The sequence below is a fragment of the Thamnophis elegans genome, chromosome 14 (genome assembly GCF_009769535.1).
Source record: "Thamnophis elegans isolate rThaEle1 chromosome 14, rThaEle1.pri, whole genome shotgun sequence".
Classification (NCBI taxonomy): Eukaryota; Metazoa; Chordata; class Lepidosauria; order Squamata; family Colubridae; genus Thamnophis; species Thamnophis elegans.
This window is the reverse complement of record NC_045554.1, coordinates 11,894,804-11,916,207: the sequence shown is the minus strand read 5'-3', so window position 1 is coordinate 11,916,207 and position 21,404 is coordinate 11,894,804. Positions and strand designations below refer to the sequence as shown.

Sequence of the window (21,404 nt, the reverse complement as noted above, 5' to 3'; positions counted from 1 at the left end):
CTACCATTCCCGGCATGCTTTGGGTTTCAACACAGCGCGCAGGCGCACCGGAGAGCAAGCTCGGCTTGGCTGAGAAGGTGCTTAAACGGGAGGTGAGTTGGAAAAGGGCAGAAATGTTGGGGGGGTGGGGAGCGGGAATACCGAGAAAGGGGAATTGAGGAGTGGGGCCGAGCACCCCCAATCGCAACCCGCTGCAACCCTCCTACGTGCCGGGGCTGCAACTCCCGCTGTCTGTTGCAACCGCGGGCGGGGATAAGAGGACTTGTAGTCGTTCCAGTTCATTTGGCTCTGCAAAAGGCTTGAAAGAGGTTCGCGCTATTCCCGGGCAGGAGAGCCCGCCCCCTTTCTCGGGCTCCCCACTGCATGTGGGGTGTGTCAGCCCAGGAGCCTCAAAAAGGTCGGCAGTTCGGCGGTTCGAATCCCTAGGACGGGTCGCCTGCGTCAGGAGGGGGTTGGGCTAGATGACCTCCAAGGAACCTTCCAACTCTCTTACTGTTTACTGCAACTGTTTACTGTGGGGAACCTCGACCCTCGTCATCTCTTTCATTGTCAACCAGCTGCGTGACCTGGTGGGTGGGGGGCGGCCAGCCTTGTGTAACCCTAGCGGAGGGAAGGGCAAGGCTGCCCTCCCCCAGGGAAATCAATTTGGGGGTACAAAAATAGGAGAATTTCCCCCAACACTTTCCCTGCCCCGCGAGGATCCCACCTGCTGCATTGCTTTCTCTGGAATAGCAGCTGTTTCATCTTTTAAAAGTGGCGTTTCTTAAATTTTTTGCTCTTAGAGCCCCTCGTCTTTTGGAGGACGCCCAAAGAGTTCTGCTTTGCAACGGGGCTGGATATAAACATACATATTTATTAATATATACAATGTCTCTATTTTTATTTTTCTCTCTGTTTCTTTGCATGCTGAGTGCTTCTGTGTTGTTCTTAGTCACGAAGTCGTGTCCGACCCATTGCAACCCCATGGACAACTTTTTTCCAGGCCTTCCTGTCCTCTACCATCTTCTGGAATCCATTTAAGCTCACACCGACTGCTTCGGTGACTCCTTCCAGCCACGTCCTTCTCTGTCATCCCCTTCTTCTTTTGCCCTCCATCGTTCCCAGCATGAGGCTCTTCTCCAGGGAGTCCTTCCTTCTCATTAGCTGGCCAGAGTCTTTGAGTTTCCTCTTCAGGCCTTCTAAAGAGCAGTCAGGGTTGATCTCCTCTAGGACTAACCGGTTGGATGGCCTTGCAGTCCAAGGGACTCAATGCAGGAGTCTTCTCTAGCACCAGAGTTCAAAGGCCTCCATTCTTTGGCGCTCAGCCTTCCTTATGGCCCAACTTTCACAGCCATCCATTGCAACTGGGAAAACCATAGTCCTGACTATACGCATTTTAGTTGGCAGGGTGTATATTATATATACCAGTGTTTCTCAACCTTGGCAACTTGAAGATGTCTGGACTTCAACTCCCAGAATTCCCCAGCCAGCGGATGCTGGCTGGGGAATTCTGGGAGTTGAAGTCCGGACATCTTCAAGTTGCCAAGGTTGAGAAACACTGATATATACAATGTTTCTATTGTTATTATTCTCTCTGTTGCTTTGCATATACGCTGAGAGCTTCTCTACCGGAGACTAATTCCCTGTGTGTCTAATTACTCTCAGCAAAATAAAGTATTCAGCTTCAATTTGAATTCCTGGAACTGTTCCTTCTCCTTTGCAAAGCTGCTCAAAGCACCATGACTGCTTTGCAAAGCGTGTCAGCCTTGCAAAGAAAACCGGTTGCACCAAATTTTCACCTTTAATGCCTTCTCTCATTCCTTCCTTCCTTCTCTGTGGCGCCAACATTCCTATTAATGCAAGCTTGGGGGCGGGGGGGGGAGAGGTTTTTGTTGTGCAGAGAGCTGGAATTCGGAATCCTATTCCATTGCGAATTCCTCTCCCTGAAGCTGCCCCACAAATTTTCCTCAAGGTTGGTGAGAAAAAAAATCTAATTTTTAAAAGAATTGTGTAATACTTGTTTTCCAATGTTAAAGAAGGCACATCTGTTTGCACTCGAATGCCTCTTGGGGTGAAAGGTGAGAAATGCAGGGATTGCATCTGACCAGGGGTGGGTTCGCAGTCAATCCCTGCAATGATAACACCATCCAACATCCACCTCTGCCTATCCCAGGGCCTTGGGAGGAACTTTCTAGGTGGATAAAAACCCCAAATCCACTCTCAACATCTGGCTGACTGTGTGACAGACCATAATCGTATTGTGGGTTTTCTCCCCATCTCAGGACTGGTTGTGAAACCCTGCCTTGATTCCTCTAGAACAAGCGAGCTCTCCATGGCTCATCTGGGTTTTGCTTGTGAACCTCCTCCTGATGTCGACACAGATGACTGTCTTCCGGAATATTCATATCTCTTCAAGCCTGACATCCTCCAGTAAGCATTCCCAAGGTGCTAGGCCTCTTTAGGGTTCCTGTAAACCTGGTTGTGGGGAATAGAATGGAATGGAATAGAAGAATAGAATAGAAAATAGAATAGGAATAGGAAATGGGATAGAATGGAATGGAATAGAATGAATAGAATAGAATAAAGAATCAGGAATAGGATAGAATAAATAGAATAGAATAAAGAATCAGGAATAGAATAGAATAAACTAATAATAATATACTGCTGCTTCTAAACCAGTCCTGTCCAATTTTGCCGTCGTTCTCATTTTCTACTTTCCAGGTTTAATTTAAGAAGTTTTTATTAATCTGTGTCACTAATCTGTAATAAAGAATATTCCATTAAAAAAAAAACTCCTTTGATTTTGTGAATTTGAATGTCTTTCCCACTGTTTCATGATTTTTCACTTGGGAGCCCCCCCCCCCCAGTATTGTTGGGTGTTGGGGGGTAAATAAATAAGTATATAAATGAGTGAATTCCTGACATCTCCTCCTCCTGATTTTTCTAGAGGAAAAGTGGCTTTCATCACAGGCGGTGGCTCTGGAATTGGATTCCGCATTGCTGAGATCCTGATGAGGTAAGGACAGCAGAACTCTTTCAGTAGTAATTGGGGTTTTTTTTGCAGTTAAACTAGACATATCTAATTCTCTCAATTGCTCATTGTATGGTTAGGTTCCAGGTCTCTTATCGCCTTTGTTCTTCTTCTCTGCACTCTTTCCAGAGTCTCAACATTTTTTTTTTATATTGTAGTGACCAGAACTGGATGCAGTTCTGGATGCAGATATAATGTGGCCTCACTAGTCCAGTTTAACAGATATTTGCTTTTGCATTCCTTTAAAAAAGCCTCAAACTATTAAGTAAAAAGAAGGAAGTTTTTGCATTCCTTGACTTCTCTGTCTGTCCTTGGGAAACCTTCCTGCAGACACAGCTGCCAGTGCGTCATTGCCAGCAGAAACCTGGAACGGCTGACGGAGGTTAGTGGCTGCGAAATCCTTGTATTTTTACCAATATGTTACAAATATCCGCATTAGGGATATTAGCAGCTTCTCAGTGAAGAAGCAAAGAGGACTCCCATTTTTGTGGTCTTCCAAAGTCTCAGGAAGGTTGTTTTGGAAGGTCTTTAGAGACTGATTCTGATTGGGTCCCTGACCTTGAAGGTGGATCATTTACCGTGTTTTTCAGAGTATAAGACGCACCGGAGTATAAGACGCACCAAGATTTTGAAGAGGCAAATTAAAAAAAAAGTTTTTGCACCCTGCAGACTTCCCAAAAACAGCCCGTTTTTCATGAAAACGGGCCCATTTCCCCCCCCAAAGGGCATGAATAGCTTTTAGGAGGCTTGCAGAGTGCTCGTGCCCCGTCCCCCAAACAAGTAAAAAACAACCTATTTTTTGTCCCAAAAAGGAGCATGCCTAGCCTTCAGGAGGCTTACAGAGTGGTCCTGGGGGCTTTGGGGGGCAAAAATGAGCAAAAAATGGCCAGTTTGTCTCTGATTTCTGCCCTCCCCAGCCCCCAGGAGCACTCTGGAAGCCTCCTAAAGGTTATGCATGGCCATTTTTGCAAAGGGGGCAGGGTTTTAGGAGGCAAAAAGTGCTGTATTCAGTGTATAAGATGCACTCAGATTTTCAGCTTCTTTTTTGAGGGGAAAAAGGTGCATCTTATACTCTGAAAAAATATGGTATTTGAGGTTGAGGTTGAGGTTTGTTTTATTTATATGCCGCCCTATTCCCTGCGGGACTCAGGGCGGCGAACAACCCAAGGGGGAAAGGGAACACAAAAGTACAATACAAGCATTTAAAAATAACCAACAGCCATACAGATCGAGAGAGGAAAGGAACTCATCAACCCCAGGCCTGCCGACACAGCCAGGTTTTAACAGCTTTTCGGAAGGCCTGGAGAGAGGTGAGGGTCCGAATCTCTGCGGGGAGTTCGTTCCAAAGGGCCGGAGCTGCCACAGAGAAGGCCCTCCCCCGGGTAGTAGCTCAAAGTTGACAGCTTCAAGATGTGTGAACCTCACCTCTCAAAATGCTGGCTGAGAAATTCTGGGAATTGAAAGCTGCAGATCTTAAAATCACTGAGCTTGAGAAACCCAAGACGTAGATTAGGTTGTGATTGGGTTGATGTATTCGTGTGGAGCTATTGTGGCAGGTGTGTGTGTGTGTGTGTGTACACTGCTAAAAAATCTTTTTAGAAAGGCAGCTGTCTGATCTCCCAAAATCTTTACTTCTCTTGACAGGCGTCCAAGAAACTCTCTGCAGCTACCGGCCAGAGATGCCTGCCCATCTCCCTTGATGTACGGCAACCTCAAAGCATTTCAGCAGCTGTGGACGAGGCCCTCCAAGAATTCGAGAAGATCGACATCCTAGTTAACAGTGAGGGTTTGGTGCTCGTGGAGGTTGTTAGTCCTCCCCATCTTCAACCTTCAGGATGGGAATGGGTGGTCCCTGAAGGGTGATCTTTTTTGGTTGCTGGAAAGGTTCTGACAGCTGAATTCATAAATGGCCAAGCTGCTCTTTCACACAGATCCTCTGCATCCCATCTTCACCTTTAGAAGATCGGTTGAACAGCCATCCAACCTCACAGAAGCTTTTGTCTCAAGAACGTTGGGTTTTGTGTAATTGATCGATTAGGGTTGATAAGCCACCTCAGTCCAACATCTCTTTGGGTTCTCCCAAGCGGTGTTTCTCAACCTGGGCAACTTGTGTGACTTCAACTCCTAGAATTCCCCAGCCGCATAGAATTCTGGGAATTGAAGTCCACCCATCTTCAAGTTGTCAAGATTGAGAAGCTCTGTTCTAGAGCACTTAGTTTCATGATGCAAGCGGTAGGCTGATACTTAGTTAAAATCCCTGATTGCCATGAAGGCGAACCTATGGCACGCCTGCCATAGGTGGCACGCAGATCCCTCTCGGTGGGCATGCAAGCTGTCGGTGCAACTCAGCTCCACTCTGCGTGTGGGTATGCCTCCCGCTGACCAGCTGGTTTTGGGTCTCTGCCTTGCATGTGCCATGGGGGCAGGGGGCATGTACAGGGTTGTGCATGTGTGGGAGGGGGTCACACACACATGTGCAGGGGCAGGGGGTCATACATGCATGCGTAAGGTCACACATACATCACACACACATGTGTGGGGGAGCGGGGTGTACAGGGGGTCACACATGCATTGCGTTATGGGTGCACGCACACTTTCAGCATGTGACGACAAAAACGTTAGCCATCCCTGCCTTATTGATAGCCAGACTCCTTGGCCACTAGACAGATGGTGCATCTAGCTTAATTTCAAATGCGGGTCTCTACCCTCCAGGATCCATCCCATTCGATTAATAATGGATGTGTGTCAGTGTTCCAAGTATCATGTGGAATTAAATCAGAGTCCAAGGCAAAAATGATCCTTAAAGTTCCAATTTAATAAATCAGACATCTTGGCATTATGCTATGAAATCCCAATACTGGAAATGACATCAGAATTCCACCCAGTTAAAAGTTCATGATCTTGTCCCCACACCCACAATCCATCACATGGTCCAATCTTCCACACTGGCATCCACACCCAGCTGCTTCCGGTCAGGTGTGAAAGTGCGGAGACAAAAGATGACCTTGAGCTTCTAGAAAAGAATGATAACAATACATTACACAATCCTACTCCTGTCTATTCCCCCTCCCATCAACTATACTAATGAAACAGCATAATGAAATAAGAGAAAGTGTGGCAGGCCAAAATTCTAAAAGGAATATAATTGCAGGTCTTGACAATGTGTTTTATCAGAATATCATCACGGGCAACAGCTTCTCAGCATTCGTAAGAAGATAGGAATTCATGCCTTAAGGCTACAATCCAACAGGTCACCCAAACTGTTTTGTCTTGTTCCTTTTTCCACGGTTTTCTTCCTCAGACGCGGCCGGGAACTTCATTTGCCCTGCGAGCTCCTTATCGTTCAACGGTTACAAAACGGTGATCGAAATCGACACTTTGGGCACCTTCAATGTCTCCAAAGTCCTGTATGAAAAATGCCTTCGGGTAAGACGCCCTCGGTTGTAGATCTAGTCCTTGGCTTGCAGCCATTCGGTTAGTGACTGGAAGCTACCCCAGCACTGAAAATAAATGACTCGGGAAGCAGTTCTCGCCGCACAAATGCAGCCGCCGTCTCGTGGTGACTCTGTTTTTGGCAGACTGGTTTTCAGATAGACTATCTCTGGTCCTGGAAGTTCCACTTTCTTATCCAAGGCTATAAAAATATGGTTGCAGCATTCCCCCGTGGTGACATAATCCAAATTCACGGGATTGCCAACTGGCATGTGTTTATAATGGCTGCACCGTCCTGGGATTGTGTGATCCCTTTGTGCAACCTTCTGACAAGTCAGTGAGGAAGACTGATTCACTTAATGGCTGCATGATTCACTTAGCAACTACAGCAATCCATTTAGAATAGAAGATTAGATTTAGATTTAGATTTGTTTTATTTATATGCCGCCCTTTTCCGGGAGGGACTCAAAGGGAGAAAGGGAACATAGAACACAATACAAGTAGTTAAAATAGCCAAGAATCACACAGCCACACAGGTCGAGAGGGGAGGGGAACTCGTCAACCCCAGGCCTGCCGGCACAGCCAGGTTTTGATGGCTTTCTGGAAGGCCTGGAGAGAGGTGAGGGTCCGAATCTCTGTGGGGAGTTCGTTCCAAAGGGCCGGAGCTGCCACAGAGAAGGCCCTCCCCCGGGTAGTAGCCAGATGGCATTGGCTGGTAGACGGAACCCGGAGGAGGCCGACCCTGTGTGATCTAATGGGTCTTTGGGAGGTAATTGGCAGCAGGCGGTCTCTCAAGAACAGAATAGAATAGAATGATATTATATGGTTGTATAGTTAGGCCATGTGTAACGGGCCGATTGTATGCCAAATTGTGGTTTTTAATATAGATTTTTATCTGTTACTTACTACTTTATTCTACAATTTGTAACTGGAGATTCCTTGGGTGTTTTTATTTGTTCTGGTCTTTGTTTATAAACTTGATTTGATTGGACCCTGTGATCAAAATTCAGATGCTTGGCAACGGGTTCGTAGTTATGACCGTTGCTATGTCCCACGGTCGCATGGGATCCCTTTTGCAACCGTCCGACAAGCAGAGTCGATAGGGAAACCCGATTCACTTTACAGCCGGGTCATTTGACTCATCAACTTCAGCGGTTCACTTAGCCACATGGGCAAGAAAGGTCGTAAAACGGGGCAAAATTCACCTAACAAATGTCTCATTTAATAATAACACCCATTTCGGGCTCACTTGTGGTCGTAAGTTGAAGACTACCTGTGCAATTGGGACCAGAATTTATGTTGCTAAGGAAGGTGGTTAAGTCGGTCGTACCTGAATTTATGACCTTTTTTTGTCATGGTTGTTGAGTGAATCGCTCCACTCGTGGCCCCATCTTGATGTATTTTATTCCTCTGTGGATACCCCTAAATCAGTGTTTCTTGACCTTAGCGACTTTAAGTCCTATGGACTTCAACTCCCAGAATTCCCCAGCCAGCTCTGCTGGCTGGGGGGTTCTGGGAGTTAAAGTCCACAGGACTTAAAGTCGCCAAGGTTGAGAAACACTGCCCTAAATGGACATTTCGCCCTGGGGGAGGTGAGGCTTCCGTTAGCCATTAGCCATTTTATCCTTTATTTCTTAAATGTCACAAGGCACCTTTAGACATTCACCTCCACCTTTCTGCTTGCTTTATCGACGTAGGAAAATGGCGGTGTCATTGTCAACATCACAGCGACCCTCAGCTACAGAGGCCAGGCTTTCCAGATGCATGCTGGGACCGCCAAGGCGGCCGTAGGTATGAGGACCAAGCCCTCTGTGTCCCTTCCTCCTCCTCCTCTTCTCACTGGTAGCTCTGTCCAAGGTTGAGGGCTTCTCTCCTCTCTGAAGATGATGGATCCTCAGGAAGGAATATTTTTTTGGGGGGGAAGTTTTTATTAATTTCATATTTACATTCACAATTATATGATCTCATAACTGTTATTAATAATATGTATTTATAACAATTTTTCCCCTACAGTTGACATACTTGAAATTGCTTTCTTACCATCCCATAACTCCATCTTATCTTACAACATTCCTACTTCTTCTTCCTTCCTTCCCTCCTTCCTTCCCTCCTTTCTTCTCTCCTACTCTCCTTCCTTCCCTCCTTCCTTCCCTCCCTCCTTCCCCCTTCCCTCCCCCTTTCTTCTCTCCTTCCCTCCTCCTTCCCTGCTTCCTTCCCTCCTTTCTTCTCTCCTCCTCTCCTTCCTTTCCCCCTTCCTTTCCCCCTTCCTTTCCTCCTTCCTTCCCCCCTTCCTTCTCTCCTACATTCCCTCCTTTCTTCTCTCCTTCCTTCCCTCCTTCCTTCCCTCCTTTCTTCTCTCCTTCCTTCCTTCCTTCCCTCCTTCCTTCCCTCCTTCTCTCCTTCCTTCCCTCCTTCCTTCCCCCCTTTCTTCTCTTTCTTCTCTCCTCCTCAGGAAGGAATATTATAGCCACTCTCTCCAGTAGACTTAAATGTATCGGGGTAAGAATCCCCTTTTGACAACTAACTCCAATTAGGTGAGATTTTGGGAATTGGAGAACACATCCTTTTTAGTTTTGAGGACATTTTGGGATGGTAGACTTAGATTGCATGGACTTTTCCTTTGTGTAACGTTGTGTGCAGGAAGCCACGATTGCTTGCTTATTTCTTCTGCGCAGCAATCGGAGAGAATCCATGATTAACTAGCCCTAACTCCAGGGCTTCTCCCGAAAAGCGGCTGCCAAATTGGAAAGTATGAAATATTAGGGACGTGGTGGCTTAGTGGCTAAGAAGCTGAGCTTGTTGTTCAGAAAGGTCGGCATTTTGGCGGTTCGAATCCCTGGCGTCGCGTAACGGAATGAGCTCCCATTACTTGTCCCAACTTCTGCCAACCTAGCAGTTCGAAAGCATGTAAAAAATGCAAGTAGAAAAATAGGAACCACCTTTGGTGGGAAGGTAACAGCGTTCCATGTGCCTTTGACGTGTTGAGTCATGCCGGCCACATGACCACAGAGACGTCTTCGGACAGCGCTGGCTCTTCAGCTTTGAAACAGAGATGAGCACCGCCCCCTAGAGTCGGGAACAAGTAGCCCATATGTGTGAGGGGAATTTTTACCTTTACCTAGGAAATATTAATTAAATCAAGGTAGTTCTTCATTCTGACCTTAGAAGGTATATACCCCCATAACCCAAGAATATACATTCCTAATTCTTGATGAGACCAAGATTGTGTATCTCCAAATGATGCCTTCCATTTCATGCGCCGTATTCTCTTCCTCCTTCAAAAATAGGAGTTTTAATCCTGAAATAGACTTTGTCATCTCATGGACCCCTCTGTAGTTCTAATTTTGGGCTTCCCTGGGGGCTCTTCTGAATATTCGTAAACCCATCTGTCTCTTCATAGACGCTATGACGAAGCATCTGGCTGTGGAATGGGGGCCTCAAAGAATTAGAGTGATTAGCATCGCCCCCGGTCCCATCTCGGGCACAGAGGGGTACCGTCGCTTAGGTAAGTCTTTGGAACTGAGAAGAGCTTGTAAGGTAACTTCTCAGAAAACTTCTGAGATAGCTTCTAACACAACAGTTAAGTCTTCTACGACAGGAGTCCCCAATCTTTTGGACATCAGGGATCACTAAATTCATAAGTTTAAATCCCACGGACCACTAATATGACCTGCCTAATGATTAGCTGGGTGGGCGTGGCTAGGTGGTCATGTGAGTAGGTGGGTGTGGCCAACTTGATGTCACTCATGTCAAAGAGCGCCTCACCGGCCTCTATTTGCCCCTCCTCTCCCAGCCACTCCTTCCCTACCCGCCCGGGCTCCTTAGGGCCCCAACAGGAAGCAGTTGATCTATATTTCAATGTAAACATGTGTATTAACAGTAGAATTATACGGATTGAAGGACTAGAAAGAATATGAATAGATGTACTTGAAATGTATAAATGACTGATCGGTACTAAAACTGTAGGCTGAGACATTGAATTATGAAAGAATGAAGGATGAAATTTTGATGTAAAAAGGATGGGAAGAATTAACTAAGAGAAATATGTACAACAAAACAGGTGAAAGACAATGGGGGAAAAAAACCACGTCTTTGAATATTACAGCCATATGCAGGTGGAGAAAATAGGGATAGAAATTGTTCTGACCACCTCCTCCGTCCCGTAACGAAAGCCGAGACAAGCTTAACTAGAATGTACTTTTAATAACAAGAAGCCAAAATCTTGGTGGCTGAAAGCCAAGCAAACAAACAGATAAGTATCTTGGCAGCAATTCAGACAAACCTTGGCAGCAATCCAGCCTGCCAAGTTAGTTACGTTCTCTTTAGTCAATGCATTGACTTCTGCAAGAGGGGCGTGTCACAAGCAGTCTTTTTTATAGTCCAGCTGAGCACAATTACCTCCTGTAATTGCGTAATTGTTCCTGATGCCTAGTAGCTCTTCGATGGCGTGCATCCAGGAACAACTCACTGCTGGCTTCTGGATCACTCTCCCTTGTCTCCTCCCCACTGGTCCAAGGCTCAGGCGCCACCTGGTGGCCAACCAGTCTCTCTGCGCCCTGCTCAGAGTCGGAACCCTGTCCAGGGTCCTCCACATCCTCCAGGGCCGACTCATATGGCCCCTCGCTGTCGGAGTCTGGTGGCAGCTCCAACGACTCCTGCTGGGCCACAACAGAGGGGGATAAGTATGTGTGTTTGTGTCTGTGTTAAGATATGCAAAAGAACAGAAAAAAGTGTAGCTGATTGAAGAGTAACAGTAAAAGTTATGTGTAAACAATATGAAATGATGAAAATGAAATGTCATTAGGAGTAATAAGATTATGTTTTATTTGTATTGATATTGATGTATGATACCCAGTACCACACCATTCACACATTGATATGTGTAAATAGTATAAAATAAAATAAAAAACTGGATTGAAAAAAAAAACACAGAATTAAAAGTTAGGGTTGCAGGGTTAAAAACTTTAAAAGCTCAAAAAAGTGGAGAGAACCCCCTCACCACGCTCAGGATTGCCTAACATTAACCATGACACTGTGTTGGCCGCCATCTTGTTTCGTGGGGACCACACCCTGTGGAGACCATGGTGTTGATCTGTGGGCTGACGTCCTTCCATGCTCCTGTTTCTTCTTAAAGGGGCCAACATTGTGCTTTTCTCTTGTTCTAGTTGTACCCGGTTTGGATTCCGGCCACTTCTTCCAGAACATTCCCCTTCAGCGGGCCGGGAACAAGACTGAGATTGCTCACAGTGTCCTCTATCTGGTTAGCCCCCTCTCGTCTTACGTGACCGGCACGACGCTTGTGGTGGATGGCGGTTCCTGGATGACTTCAGAGAATTCCTTTCCCTCACTGTTGGGTATAGCTAAGCTATAGGTGATGTTTCTTTCCTGCTCGGTGACTTTACAAGCAGGTCTCCTCTGAGTCACTGTCCACTTCGGGTCCAGGTTGCGTCCCTTGCCACAGCGCAGAAGTGATGGGGTCCAATATTCTGGGGTGTTGCCTTTTTGGGGAGGGGGGGACTTCCTAAGCCTGAGCAGACCTGACGCAGCTTGGGTTCCCAACCCAAATCATCTCCAAAGAAAGATGAAATTCTGACTGAGGGGAGAAAGCCGTTAAAAAAAAACCCGGGGTGATATCCATTGTGACCGACAAAAGGATTGCGTGGTTCTTTATTCATACCTCAACCTGTCTCCATAGGAAGAGTTAGCCTAAGGGATGGGATTCAGGCGGTTCGGATTGGTTTGGACAAACCGGTTGTTAATTTTAATCTGGTTCACCGAACCGGTAGTTCTGACGACCGGTTGGCTCCACTCCGCCCCGCTCTTCCCAAGAGTCTCCACGTGGCCCGTTTTCGATGCCAGGTAAATGCAGGGCCTGCGCGGAGGCTCAGAGGGTGAAAAACGGGCCTCCCGAAAGTACTAGAAGTCTGGAAATGGGTGTGTTTCCAGCCTCTGGAGCCCAAGGGAGGCCATTTTCTCCCTTCTGGAGGCTCGAGGAAAACCTGAGTTTGGGGAGTGCGAAAACACACACACACACACACACACACACACCATGGTGCCAGGAGCTGACTAGGCCATGCCCCCATGGCCACGCCCAGCCAGTAACTGGATTTTCAGTCCCACTTCTGAGTTAGCCAACATCCTAGGGAAGGTTAGCCATTTTTCAAGTTGAGTATAGAATCAGAACATAACCTTTATACAACAGCCCCACGCATTCGGCCAGTCTGCTCTTAAGTCTGGTGGAAGATGAAAGTTTGATTTAGGAGATGTTTGGATTTCAGGGTATCAATAATAACTTGCTTATGGGTGCAGTTTAGCGCGCAGCTCTTCATGGCTAGGTTCAAATTTGAAATCCTAAACGTTAGGCTCCAAAAAAACTAAAAAAAAAAAAACCACAAGCAGAGTTTCCTTTATTGCTCCTCACCCATAGACAGAAATATTAGCCAACTACTTGCATCATTAATAAATCATTTTAGAGTGGTGGTTAGAGTGCAGTATTGCAGGCTAACTCTGCCCAGAGTTTGAAGTTCAATCCTGACTTGGCTCCAGGTTGACTCAGCCTTCCAGCCTTGTGAGGTCTATAAAATGAGGACCCAGATTGTTGTGGGCAAGAGGCTGACTCTGTAAACCTTCTAGAGAGGGCTGTGAAAGCACTCTGAAGCAGTATATTAGTGTTATTGCTCTTCCTTTTCTCCTTCCTTCTTCCCTCCCTCCCTCCCTCCCTCCCTCCCTTCCACTATTTTTTGAATACAGAGTTCTAATTCAGTTTGGCAAAGGGCAGACGGCTGAAATACCTTTGAACCAATTGATCTCAAATCAAAAGGCAGACCGGATTCCCCTTCGGACAGTCCACTTCCACCTCTTCCTGCTGTTCCATAATTAGACTGGGCTTTGAATGGTTCACCCATAAACCACACAAGCGGTTCAAAGTTCACAAGAACTTGTCTTTTCTGGCTTTTTTTTTAAATAGAAAAAGAAGATACCTTAAGCCTTTTTAAGAACCCTTTTGTCTCGTTATGCCTAGTTTATTTCGTTAGAGTCGTAATGTTGGAAGGGGCCTGAGAGGTCATCAAGTCCAAAGTCCTGCACCCTGTATAATTATGCCACTGGATGACTACCCATCTTCTGTTTGAAAACCCATGAAGACCAGTCAGTGGTAGATTCCGGGCGGTACAGCCCGGTACAGCCGTACCGGTAGTAGCCGGGAGCAGTGGCCACCGTACCAGTACAGTGGTTCGTTTGGCCCACCTGCCTGCCCACCTTCCATAGCAGTTTATAATGTGACCAGCCAATTTGTACAGGCGGTCACAGTGCGCGGCGCCTGCACAACCTCCGCCAAGCAGCTGGGTGTTGCAGAACGGTGGTATGCACATGCGTGTGCAGCGTGCATGCCCGAATAGGACGCCAGGCTCTGTGCACAGCGTACCGGTTGCGGCGGGATCCGGAACCCCCCACTGGGACCAGTGAAGAGGAAGAAACTAGTGCAGTACTGTAATCCAGTTGTTGTCAAAATCTTTTGCAAGATTTTGCAAAATTTTTGTGAATGCAAGAGGGCTTCAGCTGTCTCTGTGAAGTTCCTTTTCCCTGAATGAATCTGAAGGAGCAAATTTCTCTCTTGCCTGTGCTGCTCAATCTTCTCCTTGGGAAGAAACAGATCTCTCTGCTGAAATAAAAGTGCCTAATTACAGCTATAAATGATATTCATGTTTAGCAGGGTACATTTTTGGCACAAAGTATTTGAATGTTGTTGTGGTGATAAGTGAGTGCTTCAGTTTCTGAAACATGCATCCCGTTAAAGGTTGCCTTTTCTTATTTTTCAAACATTGCATGGAATATTGTACAAGTAATATTTCACCCTCTTGTCATTTTTACTATTTTGTCTTTACTATTTTGAGTTGCGGTGGTGCAGTGGTTAGAGTGCAGTATTGCAGGCTAATTCTGCTGCCTGCCAGCTGCCCACAAAAGGTACCCTTTAAGTACCTTTTATGGCCATGGATTCGAGACTTAGAATTTAAATCATAACATTTTTTTCCCCCAAGGCTTCGTGGACCTCCTGTGATGATATTTTGGCCCTCCGCAGGGATCTGCGGGCTGCAGATTAAGAGCCACTGCTTTAATCCATTCTGCTGATTGATAGCTCTTATGGTCAATGTCTGGAGAGTCTCAGTCCTCCCGGTCATTTTCTCAAGAGACAACTGGACTTTCTGTTGTTTTTTTTTCTCTGAAGACGTTTCGCTTCTCATCCAAGAAGCTTCTTCAGCTCTGACTGGATGGTAGTGGGGAATGGAAGGATTTATATTCCATGCAGACAGCTGGTCGTTTGCCTCCTTTCGGAGAGTCCTTGAGGCCACTTGGAGGTTTGTCTGTGGGTCACCTGAGTGGTGCCAATGGGTGTGGAGTCTTTTCAGAATTGCTGAAAGGACTGGAGAAGAGATGATGTGGTCTGTCTCCAGTCTACAACATAATCCTTTCAATCGTTCCAAGATGGCTCCACAGCCATTTGCACCACTCAAGTGACTTTGAGGACACAGATAAACCTCCAGGTGGCCTCAAGGACTCTCTTTAAGAGGATGCAAATGACCAGCTGTCTGCAAGGAGCATAAATCCTTCCATTCCTCACTACCAGCCAGTCGGAGCGGAAGAAGCTTCTTGGATGAGAAGCGAAACGTCTTCAAAGAAAAACCAGAAAGTCCAATTGCTTCTTTTAAAAAGCACCTTTGGGACTCTTAAGTGTGAAGTTCTTCTTAACATCTCATCTACGTCCTTGCGGTTTCACCCAATCTAGTCTTACCTCCCAAAGACCCGTTAGATCACACAGGGTCGGCCTCTTCCGGGTTCTGTCCACCAGCCAATGCCATCTGGCTACCACCCGGGGGAGGGCCTTCTCTGTGGCAGCTCCGGCCCTTTGGAATGAACTCCCCGCAGAGATTCGGACCCTCACCTCTCTTTCCAGGCCTTCCGGAAAGCCGTTAAAACCTGGCTGTGCCGGCAGGCCTGGGGTTGATGAGTTCCCCTCCCCTCTCGACTTGTGTGGCTGTGTGACTCTTTTTTTTCTCATTTTTTCCCCTCATTTTATTAGCATTTATAGGCCGCCCTTTTCCCTGAGGGGACTCAGGGCGGCTTACAATGATAGGGGAGGGGAGTGCAGGACAAAACACAAAAAGAAAATGTGAATAAAAATAATTAGCAATAAAAACCCAACATTCATTCAACATTCGGGAGGGGCAAGAATAAAGTCTTATCCCCAGGCCTGACGGGATAGCCAGATCTTGAGGGCTGTGCGGAAGGCCTGGACGGTGGTGAGGGTGCGGATCTCCACGGGGAGATTGTTCCATAGCGTCGGGGCTGCAACTGAGAAGGCTCTCCTCCGCGTAGTTGCCAGTCGGCACTGACTGGCGGATGGAATTCGGAGGAGGCCTACTCTATGCAATCTGATGGGACGGAGGGAGGTAATCGGCAGAAGGCGGTCTCTCAAATAGCCAGATCCACTACCATGGAGCGCTTTATAGATGGTAAGAAGGACCTTGAAGTGCACCCGGAGACCAACAGGTAGCCAACGCAGCTCACGGAGGATCGGTGTTATGTGGGCGAACCGTGGTGCGCCCACAATCACTCGCGCGGCTGCATTTTGGACTAGCTGAAGTCGCCGGATGCTCTTCAAGGGCAGCCCCATGTAGAGCACATTGCAGTATTCCAGCCTAGAGATCACAAGGGCTCGAGTGACTGTTGTGAGGGCCTCCCGGTTCAGGTAGGGCCGCAACTGGCGCACCAGGTGAACCTGGGCAAATGCCCCCCTGGTCACAGCTGATAAGTGGTGGTCGAAGTTCAGCTGTGGGTCCAGGAGGACTCCCAAGTTGCGGACCCTGTCTGAGGGGTGTAAATTTTGACCCCCCCAGCCTGAGCGATGGAACGTCAGCCAAATTGTTGGGAGGAAAACACAACAGCCACTCGGTCTTGTCCGGGTTGAGTACCAGTTTGTTAGCTCTCATCCAGTCTTTAACAGCCTCAAGACCCCGGTTCATCACGTCCACCGCTTGGTTATTTTAATCACTTGTATTGTGTTCTATGTTCCCTTTCCCCCTTTGAGTTGTTCGCCACCCTGAGTCCCTCCCGGAAAAGGGCGGCATACAAATAAAATTAATCCTAATCCTAATCTTACCCCGGCATACAAATAAAATTAATCCTAATCCTAATCTTACCCCTGGAGCAAGTGAGAATATCAACCTATTTGTCATAGCCCAATCTCCCTTTTTCTCCAGAAGTTAGCTCTTCTGGAGTTAGCTCTTCCTCTTTTCCCACCTCCCTTAGTCTCCAGCCTTCTAAAGGCCAACTTCTTTGTTGGGACTGTAAAACTTTAGGTATGACCCCTATGTACATGACCCTACGTGGACTTCAATACACCCCCCATGTAAATGGGGATGAGCGAGTGACCTTGGAAGAGCCGGCAAACCAGACAGTGGTCAGATAAGAGGCAGCTGAGCCTGCAGAAAGAATGGGGTGTAGCAAAGATCTCAGAAGGAACCCTAGTTTCTCAGGCTGTAAAGGCGACGGGGGAAAAATGGACTTTCAGACTTGCAAAATTCTGTTAGTGTAACCTTACAATAAAGTTAGAGATAGTCCTTCTAAGTCTGTGATGGCCAACCTTGGGCACGCCTGCCAGAAGTGGCACGCAGAGCCCTCTCTCTGGGCAGGCACGCCATCACCAGTTGCTCTTCTTCCTGGCATGCATATGAACGCTGGCTAGTTGGTTTTCAAGGGGAACCGAAGCGCTGGAAAACAGCCCCATTTTCCAGTCAATTTTCAGGCTGTTTTTCAGGGTATTTTGGCCCCCAAAACCGGCCTGAAAACACCCCAAAAGAAGCCCAGAAAATGCCCCCCAAATGTCCAAAATTGCCCAAAAAGCAGGCATACGTGCATCGGCCAGCTGGTCTTCGGCTTTCCGGTGCTCTGGTGTGCACACAAGTTCCAGTTTGCCGAAAAGGTTCACCATCACTGTTCTAAGGTATGCTGCTTGTCTGGATAACTTTACAAGGTGGGCCACATTCTTGGCAAGCATGAAAGGTCACCTCTTCCCCACTGATTTTGTAGTCTGAACTTGTGAGTTTGCTACTCATCTACTTGTCTAGTAGTAGTCTAGACAGTAGTCTAGACAGTCTAGTAGTAGTCTAGACAGTCTAGTAGTAGTCTAGACAGTCTAGTAATCATTATTATTTCTAGCTTCCAAATAAGATCCTTCCACCCACTGTCAGAACTAATCCTTCCATCACCCCCCATCATTCCGCCAGAACCGATGACGCTTCTTTGGAGGAGAAGAGAAATGTCTTCTTTCCCCTTAGGAAAAAGCAGTCCAATTGCCTTTTTGAAAAAAAACCAACAAACTCCTTTTTGAGACAACCATGACCTGGAGGACTTGAGAATGCCCAGAGACATTCTTATCTCACCGTTGCCTGGTCTAACTGCTCTTCCTCCCGTCTCCCACGAACATTGCTACCTATCATCACTCCCCCAATCTACTTTTTGAGCCCCAAAATAAGTTTCATTTCAAGGTCATTTCTCTACTTGGATCTCTCTTGTTTTTTCCTTCTTTTCTTCTATTTGAATGTCCCATCAAGGTCTCCTTGGTTTGTTACAGATTTCTGGACCACGGAACTGAAGAGAGATAAATGAGAAAAGGACCCCCGACATTTTAAGAAAGTGCCTTCAGTGCTTCTCCGCAAACCGTCTGTATGGATAACAGCCGCTCACCTTTCCTAGTTACAAGGTAGTTTAGATAACCGGGGCCAAGCTGGTTTGTAAGATGGGTTTTTGTCACCCAAAGATTGGTGATGGTGGCACAAAAACATTACAGACGGCAGGCATCCTGTTCACCCACCAGCATCCACTCTATCCCTGGAAGGTTGGCTGAGGCCAAAGTCCATCAGTGGCAGAAACATCTTGGACTATGATTTGATTGCTTTGTAAGCCTTTGTATCATTTTCACTTCATTCTCCACCACAATTTTGGATCCCAGGGGTGAGTCTGCATTTGTGGGTGACATTATCTGTCCCAGGTCTACACCCCTAATAAATAAGTACTCCGTACTTTTCAACAACCCCCCTTTTTGCAACCCTGTAATTCTTTAATTCGGGGCGGAGTTGCGGTGACTGGATGGAGCTGAGCATTTACTGGCTGGATGCCCTTCCCGATGCCACACGGAAGTTCTTGTTCGTCTTGTAGCTCTGTCCACCCATTCCGGGGAAAGATTTGCCTGGCGATGATTGGATTTGTTTGATGGAATGAGGTAGCGGTGGTCAAATCCTGATTTCTGCCCAGGGATTGTATTTTTTTTAATTCCTGACCACTTTGGAGGGGGGGGGGGACACAGGGTGATTGCTTACAGCAGAGGTGTCCAATTTTCTCCACTTTAGGATCTGTGAACGTCAACTCCCAGAATTCCCCAGCCATTCCACGCTGATTTGGGAATCCTGGGAGTTGAAGTCCACTAGTCTTAAAAGTTGCCGAGAGTGGACACCCCTGGCGAAAGGGTGATACCAAAATTTCTAGCCTTTTAAAAAAATGTGGTGGTGGGAAACTTACACAGCATGCATGATAAAAGCACGAATGTACGTTGTATGTCCTAACCCCCTCCTCTCCCCCCAAAATTATCCTTTTTGAAAATGATGAATTTTTTTGCTCATTATTATAATGGCAAACAGGGACGCGGTGGCTCAGGGGCTAAGACGCTGAGCTTGTCAATCAGGAAGATTGGCAATTCGGCGGTTCGCATCCCTAGCGCCACGTAGTGGAGTGAGCTCCCGTGACTTGTCCCAGCTTCTGCCAACCTAGCAGTTCGAAAGCACGTAAAAAATGCAAGTAGAAAAATAGGAGCCACCTTTGGTGGGAAGGGAACAGCGTTCCGTGCGCCTTTGGCGTTGAGTCATGCCGGCCCCATGACCACGGAGACGTCTTTGGACAGCGCTGGCTCTTCCGCTTTGAAACGGAGATGAGCATCACCCCCTAGAGTCGGGATGATTAGCACATATGTGCTAGGGGAACCTTTATAGTGGCAAACACAAATCTGAAGCAGAATGCCATCTCTTGGTTCATCCCATATAAATGCAAATAATGTTTTGAGGTTGCTTTTAGGATAAATTTTTTTTTTAAAGATATTTCCTCCCAAAATGTACAAATACTTCCTTGGGGAAAGTCACTGTATTTTTATAGCCTTGGGTAACAAGTGGAACTTCCAGGACCAGAGATACTCTGTCTGAAAGCCAGTTTGCAAAGGAGGAATGGCCCTGAGACGCTGCTACATTTGTGCTGTTTGATTTAAAAACATCTAGCTTGGAAACGTGGACAGAGAAGTACAGATAGGGATGCCATAACCCATCGCTCACGTCCTCTCTCCCCCCCCAACAGATGCCCCTTGCCTTTCCCAGGGTGGGTTTCTGCCTTTCCCTGTCACGGGTGTTGTCAAGTGAACCGTTGCTAAGCAATGAATCCTTCCCTCCAGAGCCAATGAGATTCCTGAAGCTGCCACTCTTAACAATTCTTCGGCGTCGCTATAGTAACAGGCAGGTGCTGGAGGCGGGAAGCATCTCTCGTCTCCAAGGATGCAGGCTTTCGACCAGGCGGGCATCCTGAGCTCAGGACAAGAGCATGCTGGTCCTTTTAGCAGGGAGGGGAGGATTTTTGTCCAGTTTCCCCCAAACGTCCTTGTTTGTTGAGGGGGGAAAAAACATGTTGAGGATGACTTAGCTTAGTGCTGTGGCATCTGCTTTCCTGGTGGTACAGAAGTGGGTTCCTACCAGTTCGCACCAGTTCGGTAGAACCGGTTCATCAAATCTACCGAACTGGTTAGAAGAGGTTCCACCAGTGGACCCAGAAAGCAGGGTGGTTCCAAAAAATTTTGAAACCCACCACTGACACACACACACACACACACTCACACTCACACAGAGAGAGAAAGAGAAAGAAAGGAAGAAAGAAAGAAAATATAGAAAAAAGAACGAAAAAGTGAGAGAGATGAAAGAAAAAAAGGAAAAGGGGACAGAGAGACAAAAGGAAGGAGAGAGAGAGAGAGAGAGAGAGAGAGAGAAAACACATGGCTGGCAAGCCACTCCCACCAGATCACATGGCCAGCAAGCCACTCCCACAAAGGAAGCCACACCCACAGAGTAGGTTCGAATTTTTTTTGAAACCCACCACTGCGGTGGTAGCTCCCAAGGGATGTTAGATACAGCAGGCAGGCAAGTTCAGAGTGAAAAGAAGAGTCGACATGGGCGTGATAACACAACTGTATTTTTCGGAGTATAAGACACACTCCCTCCCCCAAAAAAGAGGGTGAAAATTTTGTGTGCATCTTATACACTGAATGCAGCCCCCCCCCGGCCCCCACCCTTTGTCCTCTGCCGTCCAGCAATTTGCCTCCTTGCAGCAAACAGCCTGTTTTGGTTTCAGCTTCAGCACCGCCTGATTACACAAGCAGCTGATTGTCGGTTGGATCGGCCTCCCAACCATTAGCTGTTTCAGGCTGCGGGAATTGCCATTGCCTCTTCCGTGCGTCCCATTTTTGGCCTCTGTACGCCCTGTTTTCCGCCCATTCTGATCCCTAACGCCCGGAGAGGGTGGGAAATGGGGCGCACAGAGGCCAAAATGGGATGCAGAGGCCGAAAATGGGGCACGTGGAGGCGGTAATAGACTAGGGCAATCCCTGTAGCCTGAAACAGCTGATCGTTGGAGGCCCGACAATCACAGCTAATCAGGCTGTGCTGAAGCTGGAACTGAAACAGGGAGGGAGAGCGGGGGGGGGGGGCTTCTTAACTTTTTCCATATGTTTTGCATCTTCCAAAACAGAACTAAATACCTGTATTTTTCCCTTTGAATTGTCAGTTCGTCCATATCCACTGCATTCTCTTTCATGTTGAATTTTAAGCTCCAGAAGATTGGTTCTGATAAGCCTGCTTTGCCGCCTTCTTTGATGCCC

At 47.1% G+C, this 21,404-nt stretch overlaps 1 protein-coding gene across 5 annotated transcripts; it reads left to right on the top strand.

The window, feature by feature from the left end:
* DECR2 (2,4-dienoyl-CoA reductase 2) lies at positions 1-18,532 on the top strand. 5 transcript variants are annotated; one of them, XM_032230596.1, is made up of 10 exons: positions 1-92; positions 2,262-2,409; positions 2,927-2,995; positions 3,341-3,392; positions 4,655-4,790; positions 6,312-6,436; positions 8,140-8,233; positions 9,843-9,947; positions 11,608-11,796; positions 18,072-18,532. In XM_032230596.1, exons 2-10 carry the CDS (start codon positions 2,312-2,314, stop codon positions 18,104-18,106), a joined length of 903 nt encoding a protein of 300 aa, XP_032086487.1. In that variant the 5' UTR covers positions 1-92; positions 2,262-2,311; the 3' UTR covers positions 18,107-18,532. The 5 variants fall into 5 exon arrangements, with proteins under 5 accessions (XP_032086487.1, XP_032086486.1, XP_032086483.1 ...); XM_032230595.1 differs by lacking the exon at positions 1-92 and adding an exon at positions 181-397; XM_032230592.1 differs by lacking the exon at positions 1-92 and adding an exon at positions 1,525-2,174.
* Positions 18,533-21,404: the final 2,872 nt, after the last annotated feature.